This window comes from Mytilus californianus, unplaced genomic scaffold (assembly GCF_021869535.1).
Source record: "Mytilus californianus isolate M0D057914Y unplaced genomic scaffold, xbMytCali1.0.p SCAF_9, whole genome shotgun sequence".
NCBI classification, from domain to species: domain Eukaryota; kingdom Metazoa; phylum Mollusca; class Bivalvia; order Mytilida; family Mytilidae; genus Mytilus; species Mytilus californianus.
The window spans coordinates 29,433,202-29,456,077 of NW_026262745.1; the positions used below are offsets into that span (position 1 = coordinate 29,433,202).

The 22,876-nt window shown below is 32.7% G+C and overlaps 1 protein-coding gene across 1 annotated transcript in view; it reads left to right on the forward strand.

The window, feature by feature from the left end:
- The first annotated feature begins 1,103 nt into the window (after positions 1-1,103).
- LOC127715856 (beta-1,4-galactosyltransferase 5-like) overlaps positions 1,104-22,876 on the forward strand; it is a 79,224-nt gene continuing 57,451 nt past the window's right edge. The window contains exons 1-3 of the mRNA XM_052221982.1: positions 1,104-1,268; positions 4,563-4,750; positions 5,990-6,112. Of these exons, the coding sequence (XP_052077942.1) occupies positions 1,104-1,268; positions 4,563-4,750; positions 5,990-6,112 (476 nt within the window). The remainder of the gene's footprint in view (positions 1,269-4,562; positions 4,751-5,989; positions 6,113-22,876) is intronic.

Below are 22,876 nucleotides of genomic sequence, written 5' to 3' on the forward strand. Positions count from 1 at the left end.
GCACGAAATACATTGGTGGAATAACAAAAATATTTCATTTATTCTGAATAATTTAAATTTAGCTTGTTCGAACAATGACAAACATAGCACAGCGTACATACTTTACCGTATTTTGAAAACCAGGATTAATGATGTTTGTTCATTACCACCAGAAAGCCTCTGTAAGTATAAAATTGATACAATAAGTCCATAATTTCCACTTTTTGTTATCTTATATGCTGTACTTTTTTGCCTTTTCTGTGTGTAAGTAAACGTTTTATGTGTGCTGTGTTTTTTTCTTTCTGTATTCTGTCGGTGAGACATACACGCAATATTATAGTGAACCAAAATGCATATCTAAAGATTACCATTAGGGCTTTAATGTTGGATAATAAACCACATTTAGCCAGCCTATGAATACATGTTAGTTGTGACGATAACGTCAAATTGCAAAAAAATGGTCTGTATAGCATTTGCGGGACCCTTTATAGCTTGCTGTTCGGTGTGAGCCAAGGCTCCGTGTTGAAGGCCTTATTTTGACCTATAATGGTTTACTTTTAAAATTGGCGACTTGAATGGAGACTTGTCGCATTGGCACTCGTACCGTACTCGTACCACATCGTCTTATATCTATCTATAGCACATTATCCTTTCCTGATACCACAATCAGCGGGAAAACAAATCATGCGATTGGAATTGGAAATCAAAATGACTAACATCATTTAAACAAATATTGTTATTAAAATGTGGATGCATAATAACATATGCAACGATATTTCTACGATATGTATATATTACTGACTTTCGGTTTGAGCGATCCAGATGAAGGTAAATTCAGAAAAGTTGTTCAGTCGCACGAAATTTATCAATACTATTTTCATTATATAAGCTTACTTTATGTGTAAATGTCTTGAGTTCATATCATTTATTAGTTCAGCGGGTTTGCTAGAACAGCTCACTATAGTTGTTATAATACGGATATTCCATTTACAACATATGCACATGATTAACAATAAACTTTATATTCGTCTTATTGGTATTGTTTTTAAACTCTTTCAGATGGATATATGCCACTAAATAGATCTGTTTTGAACATGAATATTTTGAACAGTATTTATTCCTTCATGGAAGATGGACATTATAGACCACCCAACTGTACACCTGTACAAAAAATAGCCATTATTGTACCATACAGGGACAGACAAAAACAACTCCAAGTCTTTTTGAATAATATGATACCTAAAATAAAGCGACAACAACTAGAATTTGTAATATATGTAATTGAGCAGGTAACATTCGTTTGACGTAAATTTTATATTGAGGTTCTGCAAAAGGAAATCACAAATTCATCAACATTCGAACTGACTCAATTTTCGGAACATGACATCTGTAACAAACATAAACTTTTCGCTACCTTTTAACAAGCAGAACCGTATAGCATGAAAGTTCAAACTATGTATTGGCTTCCGACGCTGCACAAAACACCTTACACACATATATTTATTTCAAGCCATTGTTCCACCACTAAACTGTATATTCTACTTACTATTACACTTGGTACAATTAAAAACCTAGTAATGAATTGTTCAACTAAGGCCTTTGAAAATAGTGGAATTAATTTCTTTTGGAGTGTCAAAAATTCGTTGGAAGTACTTGATAAATTGCATGCTCATATTGGTGAGTACGAATCTCTTCAAAGTTTTGATTTTTCTACCTTATATACCACTTTGCCTCATAATCTCAATAAAAAAAAATCACATACCTAATTAAATGGGCATTAAAAAAGTCGGAACACGAATATATATGTTCAATCTTTTTTAGGTCATTTTTTAGTAACAACAAACAAAAGAATTGAACCTGCTTTGATACGATAACTGCCCTTGAATTTTTATAAGATAACATTTTTGTTCTGTATGGAGATTCCGTATATCGTCAAGTTATCGGAATTCCAATTGTGACTAACTGTGAACCACTTATTGTGGACTTGTTTCTGTATTGTTACGAGCTACAAGTTATGACTAAAATCAGCAAAGACCCATTCAAATAAATTCTGATACAAAAATTTAATAATACTTTTAGATATTTGGATGATACATTAGCCCTCAATAATGACGACTTTAGTATGTACACTTAAGAGATTTATCCAGCTGAACTGACTTTAAATAAACCTAATACTAGCAATGAACACTGCCCTTTCCTGGATATTGATATATATATTTTTAACGGAAAGCTTAGCACTAAATTTTACAATAAAAGAGATGATTTTTCATTTCCTATTGTTAATTATCCAATTTTAGATGGTGACGTTCAGTTGGCACCAACATGTGGTGTTTACATATTTTAACTTGTTCGATTCGCTCGTGTATGTAACAACGTATTTGATTTTAACGAAAGAAATATCTGTATTACTGAAAAATTATTACACCAGGGTTTTTTGATATCACAAACTTGTCAAATCATTTACATTTTTTTATCATCGGTACAAGTACATCATTCGTAAATGTAAATCAACATGCAGATATCTTATACGTTCAGGTATTTCACATCCCATCTTTAATATTGGTAATATTCTATACAAAGCACAAAAATGTCGTTATTCACCTCAAAAGCTAACCAAACCTTTTAAATAGACTTATTCAGAAGGGATATACTTACGATACTGTTGTCAAGTCAAGCATTTTTGGAATTAATATTGATTCACTCATAGGGTCTTTGCTTGATTTTCATATGATGAAGACAGTATCTTTCAATCAGTTTAATAGAAGTCTGGAGCTGGCATGTCAGTAACTGCTAGTAGTCCATTGTTAATTTATGTTGATTATTATGTGAATGTCAGTAACTGCTATTAATCCTTTGTTAATTTATGTTGATTATTGTCAATTTGCTTAGCTTCTTTTGTTACCTATTCTAACATCGGACACAGACATCTTTTAAACCGAATTTTACTGTGCATATTTCTGTGTGTTTGTTAATTAAACGTTGGCTAGAGGTATAGGGGTAAGGTTGAGATCTCAAAACAGGTTTAACCCCGCCGCATTTTTACGCCTGTCCTAAGTTAGGAACCTCTGGCCTTTGTTTGTCTTGTATGTTTTTTTAATTTTGGTTCATTTATATGTTTCGGAGTTTAGTATGACGTCTATTTTCACTGAACAAGTATACATTATTGTTTAGGGGCCAGCTGATGCAAGCCTCCGGATGGGGGATTTTCTCGCTGTGTTGAAGACCCATCGGTGGCCTTGTTTTCAACTCTTTGGTCTGGTTGTTGTCTCGTTCACGCCTTCACCGTTTCCATTCTCTATTATATTATAAACAAAATGATTTATCCTGTAAGATAAACTGCTAGGAACAAATAAACAAATAAGACCATCTATATCAATACTTATAAAAGAATTTATTCATTCAAATGTTATCATTATCCATAATTGAAAAAAGAAGGGGATACCATGGAAGAATTAACAACCCAATTATCATATAGAAAAACAGACATCAACATCAAATAAAGTCACAGGCAATCAACATTCCACATAACAACTTTAAATAAACTTATATGTTAACCCACAAAAACACAAGGTTGAACTCATGTGTTATTAGATGATAAATATTTTGAAGAAAAAGAGGTAGCAAAATTTTGCCTGCGACCAGTTGAACATATATGTGTTCATCTATCAAACAGATGAGCATGGTGGCAGTTAAACATTCAAAGAGATGACTTGATATTTTTTTGTCTATTACGAACATCTTTTTCGAATTGAATGGCTGCCTTGAAAGCTTTCTATCAAGCTTACGTAAATCAAGATAATAAATTCAGGCCACGGAATATCTTATCAACTGGAAGAAACAGATGCTGCTGCTGCTGCATAAAACATGTTCTGAATAGATCAATTGACCGTCGATGTAATAAGTTCAGATGATGAGATAAAAACTCAATTTCCTATCTTAATAATCACTTTTCTTAATATTTTATAACTCAATTTAAATTTTTTTGGTATTTAGGCAATGACTTAAGCTGTCCTATCGCTGACTTTTAATTAGTCAGTAGTCACCAATCTTTAACCAAAGTCCGTGTTTATAATTCTCATTTGCAAAAATGACTAAACCCAACACTTTACAATGTATCAGCTGCTTTTATGAATTATTTAACCATCATGTTATTACGGTCTTTAAAATTCGTATGAATATGTTGACTTCAACATAGATAATCGTAAATCTGTGACTAACACCGCTATTGACATATTCCTTCTGTGGAAATAGGGTCCTGCAAAATGACTGAGGAATCGCAGGATCAATTAGGCATTTTTTATTAGCTTTGCAGGTTTCGCTGTTTAATCTCCCTCGTCATAATTTGTATATACACTCATGGCTTCGCATATGCATAATAATTGCTTAAGTAAAAACTAATGATTCTGTCGTTATTATAGATTATCTCTTCGGAATATTTTACAGTAGTTTTATATATGATTTTGAAGAGAGGCCCAATTTAGTGTTGTCAGTGTTGCCATAAAATCTATATACGATGGCAAATTAACACTATAACGTGTTTTCAATGCTTCTTGAAATATCTTTCAATATAACAAATATTTTAGAAATCCGGTGTGCCATTTAACAAAGGTATGATGGCAAATGTTGGATTCAAAGAGGCAATGTCTGACATGGAATATGACTGTATAGTATTTCACGACGTTGATGTTTTACCCGAAGATGATAGAAACTTCTACATGTGTTCTGACAATCCAATTCACATGTCAGTTAAAGTAGAGCAATTCGGATACCGGTAAGTTTTTCATGATGTTTGGGGAATAGTTATTCGTAATCAATTTAATTATATAATTAGAGGGGTGCAGAATGAATTTAAATGAGACAACTATTCCCTTGAGACCAATGGACAATTATTTGAATAACTATAGAACACTATGCAGCCATCCACAATGCGCAAAACCCATACCACATAGTAGGCTATAAAAACCAAAGACCTGATTTATGTGAAAACAATCTATGAAAATCAAATAGAGCAGGCAGCAACCAACGACAACCACCGATTTATTAATCTCTTTGGTTCATTAGTTAACCTATAGCTTTATATAATTCAGAAGTAATTTTTTGGGATTCCTATATAACATATTTTAGAGCCAAAAAAAAGAGAAAACAATTCAGGAAAACAACTGGACCCTTTTTATATCATTGATAAAACACCGTTAGAAAAGTTACACCTACAGTCTTGTATTAAATTATAATCTATATTGTATCTTATCAGATTTTATTCTGATGACATTAATCATTTTCTGAAAGAATCCTTTGTTTTGTCTGAAAACCTGGACTCTTTGGGAATTTATTTTTGGTATTCATATGTAAAACATGTGTTAGAAGAAACATGTATGGATTTGAACACATTGAAGAAATATTCCTCTCATAAGATAACTAAAGCTATAAGAGAACAAATAAAATTAAAATTGAAGATTTTTATGAAAAGCTAGTAAATGATAAAATATCAGATATAAAGGATAACAGCAAACTCACTATTAGATCAGTTTATTTTGATTTTTTGATAAATAAGAATATGCACTTTACAGATTTAAATGATATAGATAAAATTGCATATACACTTAACACAAGATCACGCATTCAGGTAAATAAGCTCGGATCCTTTTTAAAACAGTCTATAGAACTGAGGATAGGAGACTCTTGAAATATTTACTTTCATTATGTATATTAATGATCTTGTTAATAATGTTTATTTTTATTTTGTTATATTGTGTCACATGCTTTAAATGTATGGTGTAATGACGATAAAGATTTGAATTGAATTGAATTGAATTGATATTAAGTAACAACGATCTCGGGAAAATTCTTGTACATATCATGTTATCTGATATCACTCAAATTCCGACTGACAATTTTAATATATTTGAAACGCATAAAATTTTAAGACTAATAAATTCAATTATCTCGAGCTGAGAAATATATATTTATTATGTAATTACCGTAGTATATTTTTATCTTTGAATTGTTTCAGTTTACTATATGAAAACTTGGCAGGTGGAATAATTACCTTTTCCAAAAAACAGTTCGAAGGAATAAACGGATATTCCAATCAGTTCTTCGGATGGGGAGGAGAAGATGATGACTTGTATAGAAGGTAAAAATTCCCTTTAAGCAACCATTCTTTTCTATTTAAAAATTCGAAGAGTAATATTTTGATAAACAATGAACTTTAACTAATACTTTTTGTAGTTACAATAAGTAAGTTTTCAACATCTAGCCTTTGTTAGTCTTTTGTATTTGTTTTTAATGTTGGTTCATTTTTGTTTTGGAGTTTAGAGTGGCGTCCATTTCACTGAACTAGTTTACATTATTGTTTACGGGCCAGTTGAAGCTCGCCTCCCAGTGCGGAATTTTCTCGCTGCGTTCAAGACCCATTGATAGCTTTGGGCTATTTTCTGCTCTTTGGTCGGGTCTCTTTGACACATTTCCCGTTTCCATTCTCAATTCTATAATATTTTTGAATCACTAAGAAAAACTATATAGAAAAATAAAAAACTATTTTAGCAGTACTACGTATTGTAAATCTGCAAATTGATATTCACATAAATAAAAACAAGATGAAGTGAATAAATAGCAACATCATAACAATATTCTTTATCAATAAAACTATTAAACCAAAGCGCTTATCATTTTGTGTAAGAAGGACAAGTTATGAATTTTCTAGATTGTAAACAGCATAACCAGAAAAAACAGAAAAACTTTGTGAGAAATACTATTCTTTAAATTAAATTCCTGAGTGTGGAAATAAACCTTTATCATTAGTGATAAAATTTCGTAAAAATGTACTTTCTTAGGAATATTCATTCAGTATTTTCCCTAAGCATTCTATGTGCACGATGAAGTTAGGTATTTACTTGTATACTTAGTGATAAATAATAAATGGTTCCTTTTTATACGCCCGTTTACGGGACGTATTATGGTATGCCGTTGTCCGTCCCTCCATCCGTCCGTCCGTCCGTCTGTCCGTCGTCAACATGTCGGACAATAACTCAAAAACGTTAAAAACCAATTTGCATGAAACTTTGGGGAATTGTTTATATCTATTGCTTTTATTCATTAAAAAAGGGGGATTTTCCAGTTTTCGGACAATATCTCAAAAATGCTTTGAGCAGTTTTCGTGAAACTTTGGTGAATTGTTTATATCTATTGACGTAAGCTCCCATTCGATTTTTATAAATTTTAGATTTACGTTTCCGAGTTATGTGATTTTATTCATAAAAAAGGGGGGATTTCCAGTTTTCGAACAATAACTCAAAAGTGCTTTGAGCAGTTTTCATGAAACTTTTGTGACTGCTTTATATCTATTAAATTAACCTCCCTTTAGTTTTTTAGAAATATCTGATATGACATTGAGGAGTTATGGATGTTTATTCTTTAAAAAACTGACGGGCGTATCATGCGCTCATGGCGCAGCTCTTTATTAGTTTTGCCAAATCTTTTTCATTAACCTAACATTGCAAAAACTCTCGATCAGAACTATATTAAGTGTTATTTCTGAGATTTGTTATATATTATAAATTCAAGGAATAATCAATTATCATCGTGCGATAAAGCTGAATGATATACCATAAAAAAAAACCACGATTGGTTTTCCCCAACTTTTTAATCAATGTATACGCTCCTATCGTTTTTAATCATCTTTGAAAACATATTGCAATGCAATAAAATTTTATTTGAGGAAAACATTTCCTGTATTAGGTCAAGCTACTTGTGTAATTAAGCTACGTCCCTTTTGTTTCGAAATAATTATGATGTTGTTCTCCTCATACCGACTTACGACTTACTTGATGGTTGTGAAATGCGAATCTCTGTACATGTAGTCACATTTGGGGCAAATGCGTTTTATCGAGAAATAAGGTAATGTGTTATCATTGAAATGGAGACAACTGTCCACCAGATATCAAAGAAAATTGATCAACGAATCTATAGCTCGCCGTGCAGTCGTCAACAATGATAAAAACAAACACCGTATAATAAGATATTTAAATCTTTGATATCACAAAATATGAACTAATTTAAAAGAGAGGGTAAAGGTACCAAATGGACAATCAAACTCATAAGTCAAAAATAAACTGACAACGCCATGGCTAAAAAAGAAAAGACGAACAGACAAACAACAGTACACAAAACACAACATAGAAAACTAAAGACTAAGTAACACGAACCCCACCAAAACTGGGGGTGATCTCATCTCGGATGGGTAAGCAAATCCTGCTCTACATGTGGTACCTGTCAAAGGAGAAAACTAACAGCGTGATTATTGTTTAAAGATGAACGAAAAAATACCATGACAGACAACAATCGGGTAGGATTAAATGTGTTGGCTTTCGCTCAAAACCACTTCCTTTAATTTTGGACAGTGGTGTTTCATCACATAAGAAGAACAAACTGCAAAAAATAGTTGAAAGGGATTGCCTCATCATATCGGAACGGAGCACAAAAAATTTACTAAAAGGCAAAAGGTTAAAAGTACCGATCTAATGAAACTCAAATGATCAATAAATAGTATTTTCCTATCCTTTACATTTTATGTTTACATCAGACTAATCTATATAAAATAATGATGTTTTTGTCATTTTATGTAGACAATTGTTGTTATAACATTGAAGACGAAGAACAAAAGTCTTTTTTATGAAGATATTTATTATCGTTTTAGGATAGAATTCAACAAATATGAATTGATACGGCCGTTTGAAGATTTTGGCATTTGTGGTAGTATTTACCACAAACCTGCTGAAAGGAACATTGATAGGTATTTCTGAAATAATGAATAACTGTCTTTTTCAACTGTTAACCCTCACCCATATGTGCTTCTGTCGTCTAACAAAAAAAAACCCACAAAATAACGTACAAAGAATACAGGAAGAGCACTTAGGGATGTTCGCTCCTCTGTTTTTACATTTAACACTAATTATCAAATAGTATAATACTATATTATCATGTTCTCAACTAAACTTAAAAAGTCCTTTTACATTTTTTTAAACAAACGATTGTATTAAAAAGTATGATAAAACTGGTTTATTTTAGGTTTTGTAAACTTTTATTATCCATCTAAATTTTGTTGAAGTAAATCTATGAATAACAGCGTTCTGGTAGCAAGTTATGAAAACTACTGACAGTAATTCATGTATTTATGTGGACAAGATTGTAAAACATAATTTCAATTATCACTAGAACACAACCGCGACCTCGTTGGTCTGTGACTGAATTGAATTAGGACATCAATTTTTAGCCGGGAGTTTTAGTATTCGTATTTCCATTTCATGAAGTCTCGCAGTGAATTAGGTTGGCAATTTTCTGTTCTAATGCAATATATTTCTGTCTGAATTCGTCCTTGTTTTTGTCTCACATGCGACGAAAGTTTGCAAGATATAGAGATTAAAATATGGCGCCGACGATGACGTTAACTATTTATATAAGGCTTTTTATTTCAGAACAGATGCCTTATGTTACGAAATATCCGTCTTTCGTATGTCCTTTGGCCTAGCCTAGCCCTCATGCTCGTGGTTCAGTGACTGGTTAAAAAACTGTCTAGGTTTTTGTTCATGTGAATTTCTACTTATGAGTAATAGGATGACTATAATTGGGTGTGAATCCTTGCAAAGTCAAAATTCAAAAGAGTTCATTTGACCTCGACCTAATTTCGAGGATCAATAATCAAGGTTATGTCTTTGTGGTTAGATGATATAAACTTGTTCATTTTATTGGACCTTCATTAGAAGTTGGTTATATAGTAACCACTATGTTCGTCTTATAATTTATTAATAAAAGGGTTATTATTTCAATGTCTACATCAAACAGATACTTCCATACAAACCATTTGACCTGAGTTGATACAGAGATAATTTCAAGCAAATTTATTATACAATATATCTTTAAAATAGGTTTGGCGTGAAATTTGAACCTATAAACAGTTTTCTTTGATCTTACTACATGTTTATATGTGCAAAGAATATCTTGACAGGCTTTGTATTAGTTAACCTATATATATATATATATATATATAGAAGTCTATAAAAAGGACCAACCAGCAAATTTACTATGTACCGGATCGTCTAGAATAGACGATACTGTGCAGATAAGGAAAAAAATGATATAAGTCTAGAGATTTGCACAACGATACTAATATAAGATGGTATTATACATTTTTCCATCACCTTCTGTTATTGCTTATCGCAGACCCAAAAATCTCAAAGACATACTTGTTACATCTAAAGTAAAAAAAACAAGAGACCTCTAACATTGGGTGTTACAAACAATGCGGAAGAAGCAATTGTAAGTGTAAACTCTTTCACAGTAACAAAGCAGCGATACAACATCTATGTTAAATCTAATTGTAAAACGGAAAATAGTATTTATATTCTTACTTGTGGAACTTGCAAGCTGAAATATGTTGGCGAAACAGAAACTAAATTCAACATCAGACTTAATAATCACCAGTCATTTTATACCAAAGGAAGAAACTGCCCAATTACGAGACACCTCTTAAGAACAGGATATACTTTTGAAAATATCACCTTTCAAATAATAGAAGTCAACCAAAATTGGGACACCCAAAGTAGAAAACAGAGAGAGAGATTTTGGAGGCATCGGCTACGTACTCTTGAACCTGATGGACTGAACGAGAGGGATGACAAACAGTTTAATCAAAAACTAAAGGAATAAATCTTGAACTTCTTACTATTTAACTAACACAATTATTTGTTTTGATTTAATAGTCGCAATGTACAATAAGCTGCAAAAATATATTTAAAGGGGATCTACAATAAGCTGCCAAAATTTCTTTACAGCATATGATGTTTACCTGGATTGCTGCACACGCCCGATGAAGCTAATTTGTTTAGTGAAATATTGAGTGAATATAAATAAAAAATATAACAACTATTTTTATAACACTCATTTGTGTGTTAAAGTTACATTCTTAGGCATTTATATAATTTAATTTAGTAACTCCATCAGTTTATTTTCAAACTGATCCACGCCAAGATAGATTGAATGTTAATTGTTGCTATTTATAGACACTATATACACATATATAAATAATTACTCTAAATATCAGCAAAACAGTGTTAAATCTGCAAATTTGCGGAAGCAAATTTTTGTTCTTCCCTCGCCGGGATTCGAACTCATGCTATTGGGATAATGTGACAACACCGCCTGCATTGTGTCCAGCGCTCTAGACCACTCAGCCACCTAGACTGAACTAAAAATTCAGCTTTTGGTGGCCTAGTGATACCTTTCCTCGTCAGTAGAATCTAGAATTGTAACACAGTACATGATATAAAGCATTTCGATATCTTTTCTTCAACTACTTGTATAAAAATTTCTGTAAAAATTTTAAATACTCGACAAACAGTTATTTATCACTGTCATTGGACATAATGTTACTACAATGTTACCAAGGGCTGTTTGCAAACCTACTAAGAATATGATTTTGTCAATACAATGTAATCTTTTCCAGATATAATCTGTTTTAGAGGGCGTTGCCACAAACAGTAACAAGCTACTCAAAATAAATGACTCTTTAGTAACAGAATCAGTTTTAACAAAACAAAAGTTTATGCAAGTTCTAATTTTATAAGCAAAAAATAAAATTTCAGAAATCTATATTTTTCAATGAAGTGTCACTGCTTAGAACATCGGCTTCGTTATCTTTTTTATTGAATTGATATCAGTTTCAATAATCAGGCAAATAGAGTATTCCTTGTAAGTTCACGGCTCCTTTAGATTTATTAATTGATTGATTAGTGTTCAACGCCATTTTCAGTACCATTGCGCTATTTCATGGCGGTCAATAGGTGGAGGAAGCCGAAATGCCAGGAGAGAACCATCGACCATCGGTAGGAAAACTGAAATTCCTAGTCAATTAAGATTGGATTCTAGAGCACCTTTCACGTGCAAAATTCAAACTGACAACATCAGTGTTGACCAGCTAGTGATACAGTAGCCTACTTAGCCTACGAGGCCCCTCGGCTACTATAGAAGATTTGTAGGTACTTTATTACTATTGAAATGATAGATTTTAGTTAGTGGTTCTTAATTTTTGTTATTGAGTATTTAATAATATTCATTTTTGATTACAAGAAAATAGCAGCTGTATTTTATCAGATATTGTCATTCAAAATTCACCATACACAATTTTCGTAAAGCATACAAGTCACTTTTTTAAGTACTAGCCCGTTTTTAGTATTAACATTTGTGTGTCGTATAACGATTTCAAATTTTATTTTGATGCAGAGTTTCATCAGCCCCAATTTTGTCTTTTATCTTACAATTGGAATTTAGTTTTGTTTCATTTTTGGTAAAAGGTTATTGTTGTTGATATTACAGGATGAAATTTTTAAGATATTCGTATGAAGTGTGGAAAAATGATGGGTTAAGTAATTTAAAGTACAACCTGTTACGGAAAGAAAGGAAACATTTGTATAGATGGATATATGTCAGCATATAAAAGAACATAAAGAATCTGGTAAGCGACAATATTTCTATCAAATGGTTTTACAGTGTTGCTCTGTTTTATTTTTCGTTGCTTTCAACACGATCTATTTACATGTACTAGCTGAATATCCTGTAAGTTAGTGTTTTTTTTTCAAAAAGTTGGTGGTTCCTTCCATATACTACAGCTTCCTCTGTCAAAAAATAATTACCTCCTTGATATAGCAAATGTCGCTGCAAGTGGTGTTAATCACAAACAAACAAAACAAATCTTATTAGTTACAGTAACTGCCAATTAAGCATTTAACCTATTCAGTTTCAAATATGCATGTAGTGAAATGTTGTAGTTTAACCTTGGTATTGTAGGATATTTTATAATTTGTATGTGTTCTACATTATATTTAGTCAAAATTATACAATCACTACTCAAATGTCTTTATGTTTGCCAACATGAGCATGATGAATTACTTAAATATTTTATAAATGGTTGAACTTTTATAGAGCCTTTTTAAAATTTAACTTCTAGTATCTGACTATTCAACTCGTTAACTGTTTTGGTTCTTTATACACCATAAGCTGTAAAATTTTCGGCTTTGAGCGTTCCTGATGAAGGTAAATACAGAAAAGCGTTTCGGACGCATGGAATTTATAACGTGTTGTTTTTATTTTTTAACATCGATAGGTATGAATAAGATGAAATTATATGCACATAACGATTGCATGTATTCCTTAACGAGGCAGCAACAAAAGAATTGCTCATATACTCAATAGTAATCTAGAGGTCAACACACCGTAGTCTTCAAACATACAAAGGTGTCTAGACAATTTTTCAAGCTCCAAATCGTCCAGAGCCTACACAATTTATGAATAAATCATTATCCATTAGTTACAATATGTTATAATTTGGAGATTCACCGACACAAGATGTTTGAAAGTAAACCAAATTTTAACCTAAACCGTATATACATGATATTCATCATGACACTATATATTAACTGCATCCGATTATCTTCCCTCTAAGGGATATTTCACATTATTACTTATGAAGCAAGAATCGTATTGGTTGATTACCTGGGTGTAAATAACACAACCCCCGTTAAACTATTTACACCCGTGGATAAGAAACAACCGGAATTGATAACGCGAAAAACGATCAAGCGTTTCCATGTAGAGTAAACAGGCTTATTATTTTGGCAAATACATTTTTGTAACACGGCTGATAGGGTGAAAAGGTTTATCTAATTACTTCAAAAAATAAAGCTACACCTGTAATTTCATATACTTACACCAAGTCTATTGCATCCAAGATTTTTAACCACAAGAGGGTTTTAGAGGCCTTTTAGAGTTACAATTTATGACTAAAATCAGCAAAGACCCATCAAAACAACATCTGATACAAAAACTTAATAACACTTTTAGATATTTGGATGATATATTGGCTCTCAATAATGACAACTTCAGTATGTACACTAAAGATATTTAAATCTAATTCTAACAATGAACATTGCCCTTTCCTAGATCTTGATATCTATATCTCTAACGGGAAGCTTAATACCAAAATGTATGATAAAAGAGATGATTTTTCATTTCCTATTGTTAATTATCCATGTTTAGATGGTGACGTTCCCTTGTCACCATCTTATGGTGTTTATATATCTCAACTTGTTCAATTCGCTCGTGTATGTAACAACGTATTTGATTTTAGGGAAAGAAATCTCTGTATTACTTAAAAATTATTACACCTGGGTTTTCGATATCACAAACTAGTCAAAACATTTACTTAATTTTATCATCGGTACAAGGATATCATTCGTAAATATAAACCAACATGCAGACATCTTATACGTTCAGGTATTTCACATCCAATCTTTTATGGTAATATTCTTTACAAAGCACAAAAATGTCGGCATTCACATCATAAGCTAACCAAACCTTTAAACAGACTTATTCAGAAGGGATATAGTTACGATACTGTTGTCAGATCATTGAAGATGGCATATTTTGGTATTAATATTGATTCACTCATAGGGTCTTTGCATCGGAAATAAACACATTTGTTCTAAAACCAGTTGTTGGCATGATACGGGTTATGTTCTTCTCATATATCTTATGATGGTATGATACTAAACTCCTAATGGGAGTAATTGTGCTTGATTTTCATATGATGAAGACATAATCTTTCAATCAGTTTAATTGAAGTCTGGAGCTGGAATGTCAGTAACTGCTAGTAGTCCTTTGTTAATTTATGTATCATTGTCATTTTGCTTAAATTCCTTTGTTACCTATTCTGACATCGGACTGGGACTTTTACTGTGCGTATTGATGTGTGTTTGTTTATTCTACATTGGCTAGAAGTATAGGGGAAGGGAGGATTGAGATCTCACAAAACTTGTTTAACCCCGCCGCAATTTTGCGCCTGTCCCAAGTCAGGAGCCTCTGGCCTTTGTTAGTCTTGTATGTTTTTTAATTTTAGTTCATCTATATGTTTTGGAGTTTAGTATGACGTCCATTTTCACTGAACTGGTACACTTTTTTTTTAGGGGCCAGCTGAAGCCCGCCTCCGGGTGGGGGATTTTCTCGCTGTGTTGAAGACCCATTGGAGGCCTTCGTCTGTTTTCTGCTCTTTGGTCGGATTGTTGTCTCTTTGACATATTCCCAATTTCCATTCTCAATTTTATTTAACCTCAAAGATGTGAAATCCAAACCTCCGGATTGCTCATGTGCATCGTCAAAATACAATTATAGTCCAGCTGGTCATGTTATTACTGGCGACCTTGGCATCGTTACCAATGAACAACTTAGAGAGTTGTTAGCCAAGGGACCAAAATATAGAATGCCCCAGCCCATCAACTGGAAAAAGAACTTCAGGTTACTGATGGATGCAGTTGAGGACTATGCCAGAAAATGGGTAAAGCCAGACGAACCAGAACTTTTTCTGAATGGATCAAAGCTATTCGATCATGCATTCAGAAGCGCATTCAGAAACTACGATGTACTATGAGCACAAGGGTTTCTAACCCATTCAAGAACCCGGAGGTTGTGGATGCTTTGTCCTCTTTGCATGACAAATATGTCGTTGTTCCAGCAGATAAAGCCTCCAATAATATTGTCTTCGTATGTAAAAACCATTATTTGCAATGTCTCAAAAAAAAAAGAGCTTGGAATAAACAGCACAACTTATATCCTACATATTTTTTTAACATCATTTACAAAGAATGAAATTTTACAAAATCACAAATCTGTCCTTTCATTTGGTATTAACATCAAAGAAAACGAAGGAAATCTACGGTCATTATACTGGATACCAAAACTTCACAAAACTCCGTATAAAGAACGATACATAGCTGGATCATCCAGATGTTCGACTAAACATCTATCTAAAGTGTTGACTACTATTCTTTCTACAGTAAAAGATGGCCTTCAAAAATGTAGTGATGAGATTCAACCAGTGGTGTGAATCAGATGTGGATTCTCAAAACTTCTACAAAAGATCTACTGCTAAATCTTAGATCACAATCTCTGCAATTTTGCAGCAACATTAAGACTTTTGATTTTTCTACGCTTTACACTACTATTCCCCATGCTCAATTGAAAGATCGACTTCACCATCTCATTAAACAGAGCTTTTTCTATAAAAATGGGAATCGTACATTTCTTGTTTTGGGTTATAATAATTTCTTATTTTGTGAAGAACCACCCTGATTTTATCAGAAAATACACGGAAGATGATATTATCAAAATGCTGGACTTTTTAATCGACAATATATTTGTTGAGTTTGGAGGATTGATATTTCAACAGACAGTGGGTATTCCAATGGGTACTAATTGTACTCGTATGAAGCAGAATTCATTCAGAACCTTCTAAAAGACAAAACGAAAAAGCACCTTGCAAAATTCTTTAATTTTACTTTTAGATATATTGATGATGTCATATCACTGAATAACCCATATTTCAGTCAGTACTTGCATCTCATATATCCCAGTGAACTTGAAATTAAGGATACTACTGATACAAGAAGGATTGCTTCATACCTTGATCTTTTCCTCAATATTGACACAGATGGACGACTCCACATAAAATCTATGACAAACGGGATGATCCCAATTATCAATTTCCCATTTCCCAGCAGTAACATACCTCTACTCCGTCGTATGGTATTTACATATCTCAATTGATACGTTATGCTCGTGCATGTTCACACTGTACGGACTTCATATACATGAGTGTGCTCCTTACGCAGAAACTGCTCCAACAGAGATATGAGGAGGAAAGATTAAAAATGACACTCCATAAATTTCATGGACACCATCACGAATTGGTTGATCTATACGATGTGTCTGTGTCTAAACTAACTAATGATTTTTTTACCACGTCTTAGATTGTGGTTTAACATCTATGTCGTCTGTCTGCAAAGTACCAAACGTGACCTATTCCCGAATATGACTGTTTTGCCGAGTGTGAATTTGCATTGCTATACGGCGTGTCTCGGTTTTTTATACATCCAACATTCATGTATTTATTTATGATGTTTCTGTTGTGGTTTCGGTTCATAATGTTATGTCTTATCATTTGTGGTTAGAATTCTGTACTTTCGGTACATTTCACATTTGTCTTATTTGTCAATATAGTCGAGTTAATTTCCAATTTCCATGGATAAAGTATTGTGTTAGTCCAAATAATTATGACGTCGTCGCATCATTTATTTAAAAAAGCCTTTCAATACTGTCATTATCATGATAATTGTTTGGACTAGTATTGTGAAAATAATTGTATGAATTTCAAGATTATATATTTGTTACAAAAATACGTCACTGTTTGTGATGTCCTGTGCTGTTTGTCGTTAATGGAAGGTGTTCGTTGTTATTCTGCGGTTTACATGTTGTAACGACTGTCATATTATTTATTTGTGCGTTTCTCTGTGATGAGTGTTCTTGCGTGTGTTTGTGCTGTATTTCTGTCACGTAGTGTTGTCATTTTAGTGATATTTTTTAACATTGACATATCAGCGGGAGGTTTGGCTAGCCATAAAACCAGGTTCAACCCACCATTATTTCTTAAAATGTCCTGTACCAAGTCAGGGATATGGCAGTTGTTATCAAATAGTTCGTTTCTATGTATGTTGGCGTTTGTTTTTGTTGCACTTCAGTGTTTCTGTTGTTCCTTTGTTTTCCTCTTAAAGTTGATGTGTTTCCCTCGGTTTTAGTTTAAAACCCGGATTTGTTTTTTCTCAATCGATTTATGACTTTTGAACAGTGGTATACTACTGTTGCCTTTATATATCCTTACGCATATATCCCGGAACCTTAATCACAAATTGATGAGCTGATATAGCCTAAACAAAATGAATTAGCCGAGTGTGTCATAAATTGCTTGTAAATGACAGATTATAATCAGATGATCGTGTTTATAATGGTGTGATTAAATTTTTTGAACATTTGTAGGTTTAAGACAAAATAGTGACAGTAGCGACGAATGCAAGAATGAATAGTTGGCACATCAAAAAAGAAGACAATTTTAAATATTTAAAAAAAACAATAAAATAGATCCAAACTTTCATTACTATCTTATTATTCTACTCGGATGCTAATTGGAATATTTTACAATTTACATTTTCCAACCACAAAAAAATAAGAAACGGACGTCCAACAATTTTCACAGGGTCGATACCTCTGCTTGTGGAATGCTAATCCCGAAGGTATCAGCTCAGAAGTAAGTGTTTAGATACTGGCATGATAATATACTTTTTAACATATAAGAGTACAAGCACCACACAATCAAGGACAAGAGAAATATATTATATCAATACTTTTTATTCATTTATTGTATGTTTATATTTAAGATAAGATATCGATTATCAATTGAAAAAAGCAGATCTAAGTAGTCAACTACTGGTAGTTAAAATGTGCATGCAATCAATAGTATAATGTATTACACTTGTTGTCTATTGAAGTACATTTCATCTTCAATATCTTGGCCAAGTCCTTTTCCTGGGAATAGCGTGATATAAACCTTCTCAATCTAAAGCGATAGTGCTGATATATCTATAATTTTGTCGATTCGCTTCTCTGATTTTCACTGTGAATTACAGCTAGATAATATTTACCTATCCCTTGCTTACAAATTTTCAGGTTCGAACGTTTTTGATACAGGTAAATCCAAACAAAGCGCCTTGGACGCCCGACATTTTTTTACTTTCATTTACTTGCACTGGGTCGATACCTCTGCTGGTAGACTGCCTACCCCCGAAAGTATCAGCTCAGACGGCAGTGTTTAGGTACTGACATGATAATATACTTTTAAACATTCAAAGTAGATATCTTTTTTTAAATAAGATTTCCAACTATCTCAGGCAATATGAACCTTACACGAATTGGCTATTTTCTTTAGCTCTCTTTTGGTCGTATGGCTCCTAATGATAATATATATTTATACATCCCTAGTTTTCAAATGTTTAGGTTTGAGCGTTTCTGATGTAGGTAAAATTTGAAAATGCTTCGGATGCACGAAATTTGTAAAGAATTATTTTCATTCAGTGCATAGTGAGAGCTTAAAATTCTGTTCACATCCTTTTAAAAGACATTAACTAACCGATTTGGGTATTTACCTCAAATTTATGCATGTTCACTGACTGCGAAAATTATTGTTTTTTTAAATATTTGCAATGACCCGCCATGCGATTTTTCTTTGATCATGATAATATCTTAGATAAGTGAAAAAGCAATATCTAGTAGTAAAAATGAACTTTTTGGATATACTTACTATAAATTTTATTTTTGAAAAATTTACGTAACACAAAAGTGGAGGCATTAAGACACATTTGTATTTGAACTCCATTAATGCATTAGCAAAAGAGAGGCCAAAGATACCAAAGGGACATTCAAACTCATAAGTCGAAAATAAACTGACAACGCAATGCCTAAAAAAGAAAAAGACCAACAGACAAACAGACAAAAAACAGTACACAAAACACAACATGTGGCCCCGTCGTGTTGCTCATTTAAGTACAAACCTGGTGATAAGTCTAATTCGGTAGGTCACATTCGGTTGAAAAGGGGACGGGATTGTAGGTACGACAATTGGAACATATCCGTTATCATCTGTGAAACGGATATTCAATAACGGTCAACCAACTCATGATGGCGTCCGTAAAATTTACGAAGGAATGATTTCAACTTCACCACTTGGAACTCTTGGTTTTATAGCTTCCTTGTGAGCAGCAACCCTCTATCAAGGAAATCACGATAGGTAATACAAGCCCTGAAATATCGTATCAGCTGGGAGATATATATACTCCGTATGCAGGCGCAGCTGGAATGTTGCTACTTGGAAACCAGTACCAACCCTTTCAAATTGTCTTTTAGTTTAGAATGGGGAATACTTGTGTAAAGTGTAGAAAAGTCAAATGTGTTAATACTATTGCAAGATGAAAGAGTCTTAGATTATATGAAATATTTTTTTTCAAATCAAGCTTCTTAAAATTACAACTGAAAACATGAGATATTCAACATCCTTCCGACCGCTAAGTTCCTATTATATAATCTTAATTTTCCGTGTATAAGAAATAAAAAAAAAATAACTAACTAAGAATTCTTAAAATATACTGCCGAAGTTATCTAAAGGGAACTTACTTTGAGTAAATCTTATATAAACAACAAACACTGCCTTTCCTAGATTTATATATTTCAGTTTCACTCTGGAAGCTCTATACAAAAATTTTAGTCAAAAGGAACGAGGGATTTTTTCATTCTCTATTGTTAATTTTCCTTTTTTGGACGGTGATGTTCCTGTGATTCCATCTTACGGTATTTTCATATCTCAACTCCTTTGCTATGCCTGTGACTGTAGTGATGGTATATATTTCAATGAACGCAGTCTATATCCTTTTTATACATTGTGACTTGGATGGAGAGTTGTCTCATTGGCACTCATACAACATCTTCTTATTTATATTCACGGGTAAATTCTTAAAGGTCTGGGATTTCGTTTTCCTTTGTAAATACAGTTGAATAGCGGTCTAAATAAATTCTAAGGAAAATCAAAGAATAGAAAGAGGTGGCACAACATTTTATTATAAGCTTTATCTGTAAACAAATAACGATACACGAATTGCCGCATATCTCTATATTTTTGTCTTAACATGTGAAGTTTTCATTCCAAGGAATCGGAGATGTAAGCAGATCCTGTTCAACGTGTGGCACTAGTCATTTTGTCCTTGGCAAGTACAAATTCGTGAAAAATTTTCATTCTGTGATATCACAATCGAGGAAAAGAGGACGTGATTGTGACTACGATAATTAGAACATAATCGTGGTTATCTGTGATGACGTCCGTAACAACTTTTAGTAGATGACTTCAACTTAACACCTATTAACCATTGGTTGGTTCAATAGCTTCCTTGTACGAAGCAACCCTCTATCAGGTAAATCATAAATGAAAACGCAAGCTCTGGAATATCGTATACGCTAGGAGATATACGCCTTATACAGGCACGGCTGGAATGTTGCAAGTTAGTTGCTACATAGAGATTGAAAGCTCAAAATATAAAAGCTGAATTCATTTCTTTAGTCGTAAAGTTAAGTTGTCAACTGATCCTCATTTTCAATTTGTAGATGTCGTTTATTATGAAATGCATATATAATTTGTCTCAATGAAAGATGTAGTTTTGGATGTCTGCCTGTATTCTCTTCAAAAAAAATAAATACTATGTATATATGAATAACTAATTGATTGTTCCAACGTGTTTAAAAAAATAAACACATAGGGGGAAAAATAAAAAGCAACTATTTTTGTGTAATTTAATCCTTTCTGTTTGTGCATTGTAAAGTTATTTTTGTCATGTTGAGGAGGCCAGCTTTTTTAATTTATTTAAAATTTCAAAAATATAATTATGTAATTAATCCACTATTAAGTTTGTATTTTTGATAATGTATCCCTGACTATATTTAGCGCAATCATTAATTTTGATTTGGTTCGTTTTTGGTTTGACTAAAGCGCAGTTTACATGGTGAAGGTTGACACGCGCATGTAATATGCATATGCGAACATTTTTCTATGTTCGTAAATGCAAATGTGCAATGCGTTTTCATATCAGGGTGTATTTGCATTGTATATACATTGGGAATAAACTAATTTATATTTTACCTAGATTGAATTTGATAGTCGATTCATTGAAGGGAAGGGACTAATTCCGACTAAACTGTTGTCATTTGTTGCACTACCTGAGTATTTTTTTCTAAGAATTTCATAAATATTAAAGGCCCAAAAGCCCTGGGTAAGAACATCTGAAACGATGAAACTATAATATCCTCGATTTGGGCAGGTACATAAAAATGTGTCGAATATAGATATGTTTTCGCCCGTTCAACCCTTGCGTCCGAAGTGCATTTTTGTAATTTCCTTCATCAGGTACGCTATGAGCCGAATATTTGAAAGCCAAGGTTGTATAAGAACCGAAACAGTTGATGAGCTATATTAACAAAACAGTTCCTAAAAAATAGCTAATTCCATCTGAGGTCAACTTTGTCTGAGGGAGTTGAAACCTTAGTGTCTTTATAATTTCAAACCTCTAAAAACGGACAATTTTAGAGAGATTTGTTTTAAATCATGTAATTACCGAAGTACTGACTGCAGAACTGAATATACCCTCGGGGACTGATAGTCCACCAGCAGAGGTATCGACCCCTTGCTGTAAACAAAATTAAAACAACACGTTATAAACTTCATGCGTCCGAAGCGATTTAATCAGGAACGCTCACAGCCGAATATTTGAAAGCCAAGGATGTATAAGAACCGAAACAGTTGGTAAGCTATATTACCAAAAAGGACATAAAAAATTGGCCAAATCCATCTAAGGTCAAAGTGGTGTAGCAGTTGACAATGAAGTAACATTGTTTTATTTTAATTGACTTATTAATGGGCTTGATATTTACTATCGCTAGATTATCCGTTTGAATTATTTATTTCATACTAAGAACAATAATAAAAGTTTTATTAGGAAAACCATATAAATTGACAGATTTATCTTGATTTATAAACTTCCTCTAGAACTTAAGTTAAGTTCAATTACCCAAAGTTGTAAATATTAAGAACAAATTTCTTTATTGCACATCTTGCTTTTTGACATAATACTTGATGCGTTACAGTAGATAGCACCTGTAAAATACGGATACAAAAGATATGAAGGTAAGGTGACTTCTGATAAACAAAAATATAAAACATGGAATAATTTCCCTTCTATCACAATTTGTTATATGTGAAACTCCTGCATTGCTGTATGCATAATTACAAAATTATCATTTTGGTTGTAGCTTTTTTATCTCAAACGAACAGCGTGAGTGATTGCATCAATTGTTGCAAGTTTGAACTTAAATCGTCACATTTAAGGCAATGTTTCCCATGTTGCACAATAACTGGAGTATGCTG